Source organism: Vitis riparia, chromosome 13, assembly GCF_004353265.1.
Source record: "Vitis riparia cultivar Riparia Gloire de Montpellier isolate 1030 chromosome 13, EGFV_Vit.rip_1.0, whole genome shotgun sequence".
NCBI lineage: Eukaryota > Viridiplantae > Streptophyta > Magnoliopsida > Vitales > Vitaceae > Vitis > Vitis riparia.
The window spans coordinates 25435845-25446809 of record NC_048443.1 but is presented as its reverse complement, the minus strand read 5'-3'; the positions used below and the strand labels follow the sequence as shown (position 1 = coordinate 25446809).

At 34.3% G+C, this 10965-nt stretch overlaps 1 protein-coding gene across 1 annotated transcript; it reads left to right on the top strand.

Moving 5' to 3' along the window:
- The first annotated feature begins 58 nt into the window (after positions 1-58).
- Positions 59-3685, top strand: LOC117928128 (cucumisin-like). Its single transcript, XM_034847990.1, has 10 exons — positions 59-278; positions 449-537; positions 629-723; positions 811-1054; positions 1157-1670; positions 1800-1900; positions 2016-2252; positions 2373-2484; positions 2725-2938; positions 3026-3685. The coding sequence occupies exons 1-10, from the start codon at positions 123-125 to the stop codon at positions 3550-3552; spliced, it is 2289 nt and encodes a 762-aa protein (XP_034703881.1). The 5' UTR covers positions 59-122; the 3' UTR covers positions 3553-3685.
- The last annotated feature ends 7280 nt before the right edge of the window (positions 3686-10965 follow it).

Sequence of the window (10965 nt, the reverse complement as noted above, 5' to 3'; positions counted from 1 at the left end):
ATTCCTCCGTGCATTGCTCTTTATTCCTTTTATCTTTTTAAATACAAATTATTGGAAATGTCCTGGAAGGTGTAACATTAGATTAAGAGAGAGAGAGGGGATTGGAAGGCTCCAGTATATATATGTATACATGTCCAAGCACCACGAAGCGCATAGCTTACCATCATCTAATGGCAAGACAAAAAAACTCTTCTCTGTGGTTTCTCCTTCTCAGTCTCATCTGCAGTCTGCTCAGCACCCACAGTACTGCAGCAGCTTCCGAGGATGATGTTCGAAAGGCAATAAACACCCATCTCTCTCTTGCTTTTTCTTAATTAATGGCTTGGTCAATATTCCATGAACCCATACATGTATGCATGGCGGAAAAATTAAGATTAATCTTGCGCTGAAAATCATGCTTGAGTAGTGTTAATAAACTGGATTTGCACCAAACATGTTGTGGATGCAGGAGTATATTGTGTACATGGGTGCCAAGCCTGCCGGAGATTTCTCGGCGTCTGCCATTCACACCAACATGCTGGAGCAAGTCTTTGGCAGGTCAGAATTCACCTTTTGTTTTTTTCTTTTTGTTTTTTATTTATTTATTACATATATGGTACCAAATTTTCCCCATGGAATGCCTTTTCAGTGGTAGGGCATCAAGTTCTCTAGTTCGCAGTTACAAAAGGAGTTTCAATGGATTTGTAGCGAAGCTAACAGAGGAGGAAATGCAGCAAATGAAAGGTGCGTAGGTGGGTTTAAATCTTTCTTTAATTGAAGTTTCTCATGCGTGTAATGGCTACAAAATTAACTGTAACTTTGGAGTTTCAGGAATGGATGGGGTGGTCTCGGTTTTCCCTAGCGAAAAGAAACAGCTCCACACAACTAGGTCGTGGGATTTCGTGGGGTTTCCCCGACAAGTTAAAAGAACAAGTTTTGAAAGCGACATTATCATAGGAGTGCTTGACGGTGGAATATGGCCAGAGTCTGACAGCTTCGATGATAAAGGATTTGGCCCACCGCCAAGGAAATGGAAGGGCACTTGCCACGGGTTTTCCAATTTCACTTGCAACAAGTAAATCTCACTCGCCACAGAGTGTCTAAATACCCTGTTAAAAAAGTTTAAATATATCCTATCCTTGTTCCTTGACAAAACTTTCCACTGATGTTACTGCAGTAAAATTGTTGGAGCGAAGTACTATAAGAGCGATGGAAAATTTAGCCAAGAAGATTTGCAATCCCCAAGAGATTCAGACGGCCACGGGACACACACTGCATCCACTGCAGCTGGGGGCCTAGTCAACATGGCAAGTCTCATGGGCTTTGGCTTAGGAACTGCTCGGGGCGGAGTTCCATCAGCTCGGATAGCAGTGTATAAGATATGTTGGTCTGATGGCTGTGATGATGCTGATATTCTCGCAGCATTTGATGATGCAATTGCTGATGGGGTTGATATAATCTCTTATTCACTTGGGAATCCCCCTCCCCGGGATTATTTTAAAGATACTGCTGCAATCGGTGCTTTTCATGCAATGAAAAATGGGATACTAACATCAACTTCTGCTGGTAACGATGGACCTGGCCTTGTTTCCGTCGTAAGTGTCGCGCCATGGTCTCTTTCCGTGGCTGCTAGCACCATAGATCGGAAGTTCTTGACCGAGGTGCAACTAGGTGACAGGAAGGTTTATAAGGTGAGTAAACTTGCTCACACTTTGGACTAATAACCATCACATTCAAATATCATTTATTAAAGCATTTAGATTTCAACTACGTGGATCTGATTTTTGGAGGTGGAGGTTATATCATTGCCCTTTGTGTAGGGATTTTCGATAAACGCATTTGAGCCCAATGGCATGTATCCTTTGATTTATGGTGGGGATGCCCCGAATACTAGAGGAGGTTTTAGAGGGAACACATCCAGGTACTTATTATTAAAGAAAGAAAAATAATTAATTGAAAATGAAAACCGTACGTTAGAAATCCTGAATTTTAAAGTGTGTGTGATAGATTACAGGGCTTTCATCACTGAAATGCAGGTTTTGCGAAATAAACTCATTGAACCCAAATTTAGTGAAGGGTAAAATTGTCCTTTGCATTGGGCTTGGCGCTGGGCTTAACGAAGCATGGAGTGCATTCTTGGCAGGTGCCGTTGGGACTGTGATAGTGGATGGACTCCGACTCCCCAAAGATTCCAGCAATATTTATCCCTTGCCTGCATCTCGCCTTGGTGCAGGAGATGGTAAAAGAATTGCCTACTACATCAGCTCAACAAGGTATCGATTTACACAGCTTCCTACTTTTATTTGGAGATGACTGTAAATTATACAAGTGATATGCTTTAGAATTTGTACGGCATATATGTACTCAGGCTTAGTCTTACTACATTTAAACAGTAACCCAACTGCATCGATATTGAAGAGTATTGAGGTTAAGGACACATTGGCCCCATATGTACCCTCCTTCTCATCAAGGGGTCCAAACAATATTACACACGACCTTCTCAAGGTAGCTTATGCCATTATTCTTGATTTTCTTCTTATTTATTCCATGACATTTTCATCTCTATATCATGTAAACCCAATTCAACATTTCCATCTCCCATTTGAGAAAACATTGGGGTTTTTTTCTTAATCTATGTTGAGAACGGTTACGCATATCTCAGACCAAATCACCTTTTTCCTTAGTTCATAAAGACTTTCTAGAAGCTTGACATTCATGATGACTTTGTGATCTTACTGCATGCAGCCAGATTTAACAGCCCCAGGTGTACACATTCTGGCTGCCTGGTCACCAATTTCTCCAATCTCTCAAATGAGTGGTGATAATCGAGTAGCGCAATACAATATATTAAGCGGCACGTCAATGGCTTGTCCACATGCTACTGGGGCAGCTGCCTACATCAAGTCATTTCACCCCACCTGGTCTCCTGCTGCTATTAAGTCTGCTCTTATGACTACTGGTAATGACTGAATTTTATTCCCGGCCTTTCAAATTATGAAAGAGGTGATAGTAATGGATCTTAGTCCTTTGTGTGTTTTGTAAGCAGCTACTCCCATGAGCGCTAGAAAAAATCCGGAAGCCGAATTTGCATATGGTGCAGGCAATATTGATCCTGTAAGGGCTGTGCACCCTGGTTTAGTGTATGATGCCGATGAGATTGACTATGTAAATTTTTTGTGTGGAGAAGGCTATAGTGTTCAGACTCTACGGAAAGTCACCGGGGATCATAGTGTCTGTTCGAAAGCTACGAATGGAGGCGTTTGGGATCTAAATTACCCTTCCTTTGCGCTTTCCACCTCCAACAAAGAATCCATCGCTCGCACATTCCACAGGAGTGTCACAAACGTTGGATCACCGATGTCTACATATAAAGCAATTGTTATAGGTGCCCCAAAGGGACTCAAAATCAACGTTAAACCAAACATTTTATCATTCACATCCATCGGGCAGAAACTATCTTTTGTGTTGAAGGTTAATGGACGGATGGTTGAAGACATAGTCTCTGCTTCGTTAGTGTGGGATGACGGTTTACATAAAGTGAGGTCCCCCATTATTGTGTATGCAGTCCAATAAAATTCCAAAAGCCTGGTGTTTTGTACCAGCAGCATCGGAATTGTGGCATCTATCATGTTGAACTAAATGACGTGGTATCTATATAAGATGGAAATAAATGATAATATTTAGTATCGGTTGTATTACCTGTCCATACGAGCTATTAGATCGAATACCAATCGCATGAGCGACTTAAACGGCCGGTGGACCCGAAGGTTCGGTCTCAATACCCTTCTTTCTCCTCTCCCAGCCACTTTTCTCCTAGGCGGCCAACCCAGCTTTTCTTTTTGCTTTCCCTAGGCACTTTTCTCCGGGCCCCACCGTACCTTTATGTGATTCTTTAAGGACGTAGCTTTATCATGGTTGAAATTATTGCCAAAACATATATATATATATATATATATATATTTAAATAATAGTCAAATAAAAATTTCATAATTAATCTAATTTTATTCAAATATACACTTAAATAATAGTCAAATAAGAACTCCATAGTTATTTTCTTAAATTTTTTTTTTCTACAAATGCACTTATGTAGAAAATTTGAAATTAATTACAGTTAAATATATTTGTACCAATCTTCAAGAGGAGGGAATAAAATTAATCTTTTTAAACAAATCAACATGCCATGAAAATAACCTAAAAATATTTTAAAAGAACTTTTGGAAATAAATTTTTTTTCTAATTTCTAAAAAAAATTATAATTAAATTTGAATAAAAATTATTTCATTAAAAATGTTGTCATGTTTGATGTATCGGACACTCATGTACTAAGGGTTTGGCATTTTTTGGTTTCCTTGTCATGATTATTTATTAATTTGTAATTTTAAAATTCTTTTTATAATTTTTTTTTACTCTTGAAAGATAAGATAAAAGACTAATACCTCAATTTTGTTTCAACGAAATTTAAAGTAGCAGAGGGGACGGGAAGTGAAACAAAAACAACTGATGGATGGGCTGTTTTGGTGGCCAGATGAGACGAAAAGAAAAGGGAAAAAAAGTACAAAGACGAGAAAAGGGGGAATGGGTGGAGAACTGGAGGGGATGAGCGATTTTTTTTTTTTTTTTGTGAGGGAAAAAGAAAAAAAAAAGCTTGGAGCATGTGATATGGGGCTTTGAGTGCCTTTGCTCAGTTAGTAAAGTAGCAGAAGACACCATTTGTTCAGGAATGCAATTCAAACATTTAGGAGCCATTTGGGGTTGACAACAAACAGGTTAGTGAATGTTATGCTTTCGAAAACAATTCTCATATTTTATTTCCTTTTGTTGTACGTATTCTCATGTTCTATTATGTTATTATTTGTTCAAGAATTGATGCTTCATATACTGGTGCATGAGATAAAATAATGTCAACAAGTTAATGTGACTTTAAGATGATGAGATTTCCACTACCTATTTATGCTACAAATATTCCCAATTCTTTTCTTTTCTACCCCACCTAGACAAACCAAACAATGGGAAATGGAGATGGGAGAAAAGGAAAGGGAAGAGGTCTTATAGAGGGGACGTCTGAAAACAGTAGTTGGGTGAGAGAATCAAGGAGAGAAAAATGGAGGAATGGGATGGAAGTGTGGGTCAGTTGATTCTGGAGGGGAGATTTTGAGGAAAGAAACGTGCAACAACTGTAGGAAGAGGGAGCTGTAGGAAGATGAGGGGAAAACAGGGGAATGGGATTTTTTCCGGGATTAAGAGATGTCTCTCCAGATGAAAGTTGTGTTTAATCGATTCATCCTTGAGGAATATGGATGCATCATTTTCGGATAATCTCACAGGTTTCATTCTCGCGCGTCGTCTCCAGTGCCTTCATCGGATCCAACTTCGTAATCAAGAAAAAGGGTCTCCAGCGAGCCGTCGCGTCGTGGCCTCCAACCAGTTCGGGTAGATACGGGTATTTATTAGACCTGCTTTGATGGATTGACATGGTGACTATGATTTTTGGGAAAATTGACAATTTTGTAGCCTACATTTTTAATGCCACTTGGAGCATTGAGTATAATTGTTAGTGTTGTTTTAGCACATTTCTTATTGAAAGAGAAATTGATGAAAATGGGGATACATGGGTGTATTCCTTGTATAGCGGGGTCTGCACTGATTGTCCTTCAGGCACCTAGTGAACATAGTTTGAGTTTAGTCAAAGAAATCTGGGAATTAGCAACTCAACCAGCCTTTTTGTTTTTGTACACGGCCTCGACAATAACTCCAGCTTTGGTCTTGGTGTTGTATTGTGAACCATATACCATGCATGGACATCCTCCAATGCATCACCCAAAGGGCCACATGTTAGATTTTTTTTTAGTTCTTCATCATTTAATGTTAAATATTCAATTTTCATAAAAATTCCATTCTCGAATAATTTTCTAAAATTCCAATTTTTAAATTTATTTATTTAATCATTATTATGTTCATTATTCTTATTATTCTATTTATTTATTTACTTTTAAAATTCCATCTTTAAATAGCTCTTCAAAATTCCAATTTTCAAATTTAATTCCCAATTTCCAAAATTCTAATTTTCACATTTATTTATTTAATCATTATTATTTTCGTTATTATTATTATTCTATTTATTTCTTTTTAAAATTTCATCTTTAAATAACTCTTCAAAATTCTGATTTCTAAATTTAATTTCCAATTTCCAAAATTCTAATTTTCACATTTATTTATTTAATAATTATTATTTTTGTTATTATTAATTAATTAATTAATTTATTTATTTTTAAAATTCCATCTTTAAATAATTCTTCAAAATTTCGATTTCCAAATTTAATTTCCAATTTCCAAAATTCCATTTTTTAGATTTATTTATTTAATAATCATTATTATTTTATATATTTATTCATTATTATTATTATTCCACTTATTTATTTATTTATTTTAAATATTCCATCTCTAAATAATTCTCCAAAAAATTATGATTTTCAAATTTAATTTCCAATTTCCAAAATTCCATTTTTCACATATATTTATTTAATCATTATTATTTTTGTTATTATTTTATTTATTTTTAAAAATTCCATCTTCAAATAATTCTTCAAAATTCCAATTTTTTTTTTTAATTTAATTTTCAAAACTTCCATTTTCAAATAATTTCCCAAATTTCCAATTTTCAAAACTTTAATCTTCAAATAATTTTCCAAAATTCCAATTTTCAAAACTTCTATTTCCAAATTTCCAATTTCTTTCAAATTTAATTTCAAAAATTCCAATTCTTAAATTCAATTTTTAAAACTCCAATTCTTAAAAAAATTTCGAAGCTTCAATTTCTTTCAAATCTAATTTCCGAAAATTCCAATATTCAAATTTTCAATTTTCAAATAATTAATTTTCAAAGTTCTAGTTTTTTTTCAAATAATTTTAAGTCCACTCTAGTTCTCATTAATCCTACAATTTTTCATTCTTTATTAGGATTTTATCTCGTTTTTAATAAACTTGTTACTTTTCCTTTCAAGTGAGCACTTTCACAAATTTTCTTTAATTTTAAAATAATTTTCCACTTTCCTTGATTTTTAATAAATATGAAGATAATTTTCATAATTCCAAAATAATGAAATTTGTGAGATTAATTTAGATAAGATCAATTGGGCTTTGGTGGGGGCCCTACATATGAGTTTTTCTCTTTTGACTGTTGACTGTCATGCTTAATGAATATTGTTTGATCTTTGATTTGCTCTTTGATATACATGCGATAATTTTGTACTTGAACTAACCTTATTTCCATGATATCGCACTATTACTTGCTGTTAAGGTACGATCTCACTCCCACTTTGCTTATTCTTATACATGATTCGTTTTATTATTTAATCATTTCATTGGTATCCATTACTTTCCTTATCAATTGCCACACTTGCTTCACCTTATTTAGTAGAAACCTTATTATAATGTTTAGAAGGGTGCTATGGTCTTTTACTGTACCTTCCTAATAAGTAACCTGATCCCTGGGTCCAAACTTGGTTTTGTACAAACTTGTTTTTTTTTTTTTTCCTTTCAAGAGTCACACTCAGAGTATTTCTTTTTTCTTTTGTTTTTTTCCTTAAAAAATAAAACAAAAATAAGTGGCGACTTTGAGTCTTTTTAAAAAAAATCAAAATTTTCACCAAATAAATAAGAAGCGAGTTTGCCATAAAGCGGGAATACTAAAATGTGGGGTCCACAATTGGCTTTTAAGATTAAATGCTTATAATATGTCAATCAATAAGATAATAAAAAATAATTCAAAAAAAAAAAAAACCTCTAATATGCACTCTATCAACAATACATTTGTATTGATTTTATGAGGTATGTGTAAAGCATTTTGTTGTGAATATGTTACAAGATATGTAAAAAGTCTAGTCCTATAAATTTGCTTTAAGATGATTTTACTTAATTCTTCAAGAATGGAAAGACCATTCATGGTATTTTCTTTGTATTCACAATTAAAAAGTTAAAAAGAGTGCATGGGACCATGTAAAAGGGAATACATTCTCTATTTTAAAGGAATGAGTTTCTTCTCCCACACCCATGAGAATTTGACAATGTGGAATAATTTTTACTTGTCATCCATGTACAAAACATTTGTATCGATTTGTGAAAGACATTTTGGGTATAAGAAAACAATGTACATCAAATAAGGACCCCATTGTTGTGTTTGCCCTAATATAAAATTCCAAAATATTTGTGTTGGTATCAAGGCATTGGAATTGTGATATCTATAAAATTCAAATTAAATGGTGTGACATGAGTAAGATGGAAACAAAAGAGAAAATTGTAAGCTTACAATATTAAGGAAATTTGGAATTAATTTTAAAATAAAATGGGTGTCATTAATTATTTGACTAATTTTTTGTACATGACAAGGAGGGTTGTTTCTCAACGTAACACATTGCTTATTAATAGGATATGTGAATATTAGTTCTGGATTAACACCTAGAGTCGGCTCGAGGTTGATAGTGGTGTTATAAAATTTTCAAAAAATGGCTCATAAATGTAGTCTTCCTCTATTTTATATTTTTCTTAATTTTTCTAATAAATATACAGACCACATTACAAATCATGTAACAATACAATCTCCTACATAGTTTAATCAATGTAAGTCATATGCTGAAAAAAAATCAATACTTCTAGTATAGGAAATAATGACTTATTCATAAATACGAATCTTATGCTATAACTAAATCAAAAATAGAAATTAAAGAATAATAAAGAGGCAAAAAAAAAAAAAAAAACACATGAATAAAAGGTGGAAAATCTTTAAGGAGATAAAGAACCATGGACCAATCTTAATCACAACATCTACTATAAAAGAAATGTCTAGTTCAAGATTTTACTTAATATACGGCTTCCAATCCTTTCCAAGGCCATTTGTTTAGTATTTTAGGGATCTTAACTTTCCACCGTCTCCATGTGGAACTTTTTTGGAACCCTTCAAACATGATTTTAGACTCTTTTTTATATCCACAAAAAAATACATTTAATCGAAATAAGAGTATGGACAAAAATAATGGTAGTAAATAAATCTATTAAATATATATATATATATATATAAATAAAATGTATATGAAATTACTTCATGTCAATACAAAGTAAACACCATGAATGGTCTTTTCTTTCCTAGAGAATTAAGTAAAATCATCAAATAGTGGGTGTTGTTGTAAAATTTCCGTAGCCTTTCACTTTTCATGGATCTAATGCTATTAGGTTCAAGATATTCTTGATCTGACATGACTAGTGAGTACCTAAAATTCTTTCGTGGGTATTGTTTATTTTTATATTATATTTTTAAGAATAAATAATTTGAAATGTCGTGTAAGGAGTAACTCAAGCATTTGAAAATAATATATATTGGACTTTGTAGGTTGATCATCAAATGTGTATCATAAGGTTTAAACGGTTGGATTTGTATCTCGATTATTGAAAGTGTATAATAAAGTTTAAATCATCAATGGTGATGCTGATGCAAGTAATGAAATTAAGTATAAATAAATAAAATTAAAATAAAAGTGATAAAATCAAAGTATAAAATAATGAGACAAAATTCGGTATATATAAAAAAATGAAATTATAATACAAGCGTGATACAACTTGATTAATTGTGCTTTTTAATACTTATCATTGATTCAGTGTTACAGAGGGGCCTACAATGATTAAAGTTCCAACTATGTGGAACTGATTTTTGGAGGTTACATCATTGCCCTTTGTGTAGGGAGTTTCAATAAACACATTTGAGCTCAATGACATGTATCCTTCCGAATACTGCAGGAGGTACTTATTAAAGATCAAAGAAAACGAGTCAATGGATAATGAAAGCTGTACGTTAGAAATCCTGAATTTTAAAGAGAGTGTGATAGATTACAAGACTTTCATTACTGAAATGCAGGTTTTGCGAAATAAACTCAGTGAACCCAAATTTAGTGAAGGGTAAAATTGTCCTTTGCATTGGGCTGGATAGAGCTGGGCCTAAAGCTGCATTGAGTGCATTCTTGGCAGATGCTGTTGGGACTGTGATAGCGGATGGGCTCCCCAAAGATTTCAGCCTCATTTTTCCCTTGCCTGCATCTCGCCTTACTGCAGCCTGCAGGAGATGGTAATAGAACTGCCTAGCTACTAGATCAGCTGAACAAGGTATCAATTAGCACATCTTCCTACTTTTATTTGGAGATGATTGTAAATTATATAAGTGATATGCTATAGGATTTGTACGGCATATATATACTCAGTCTTAGTCTTACTATATTTAAACAGTAACCCAACTGCATCAATATTGAAGAGTATTGAGGTTAATAACAAATTGGCACCATATGTACCCTCCTTCTCATCAAGGGGTCCAAACCCAACTACATTCAACCTTCTCAAGGTAGCTTATGCCATTATTCTTTATTTTCTTCTCATTTATTCCAGGGCATTTTCATCTCTGCATCATGTAAACCCAATTCAACATTTTCATCTCCCATCTGAGAAAGCATTGTGGTTTTTCTTAATCTATGTTGAGAGCAGTTACACATATCTCAGGCCAAAACACCCCTGTTTCCTTTGTTCATGGACTTTCCAGTAGCTTGACATTCATCATGACTTTGTGATCTTACTGCATGCAGCCAGATTTAACAGCCCCAGGCGGCCTGGTCACCAATTTTTCCCATCTCCGAAGTACCTGGTGATAATCGAGTAGCGCAATACAATATATTAACTGGCACGTCAATGGCTTGCCCACATCCTACTGGGGCAGCTGCCTACATCAAGTCATTTCACCCCACCTGGTCTCCTGCTGCTATTAAGTCTGCTCTTATGACTACTGGTAATGTCTAATTTTATTCCTAACCTATAAAATTATGAAAGGGTTGATAATAATGGATCTCTGTCCTTTGTGTGTTTGTAGCTACTCCCATGAGTGCTAAAAAAAATCCGGAAGCCGAATTTGCATATGGTGCGGGCAATATAGATCCTGTAAGGCTATAGATCCTG

Coding starts and splice junctions, on each gene's coding strand:
- LOC117928128 (XM_034847990.1), top strand. CDS start 123: ATGTATACATGTCCAAGCACCACGAAGCGCATAGCTTACCATCATCTA. Junction 1,671..1,799: donor GTGACAGGAAGGTTTATAAG/GTGAGTAAACTT, acceptor CCCTTTGTGTAG/GGATTTTCGATAAACGCATT. Junction 2,485..2,724: donor TTACACACGACCTTCTCAAG/GTAGCTTATGCC, acceptor TACTGCATGCAG/CCAGATTTAACAGCCCCAGG.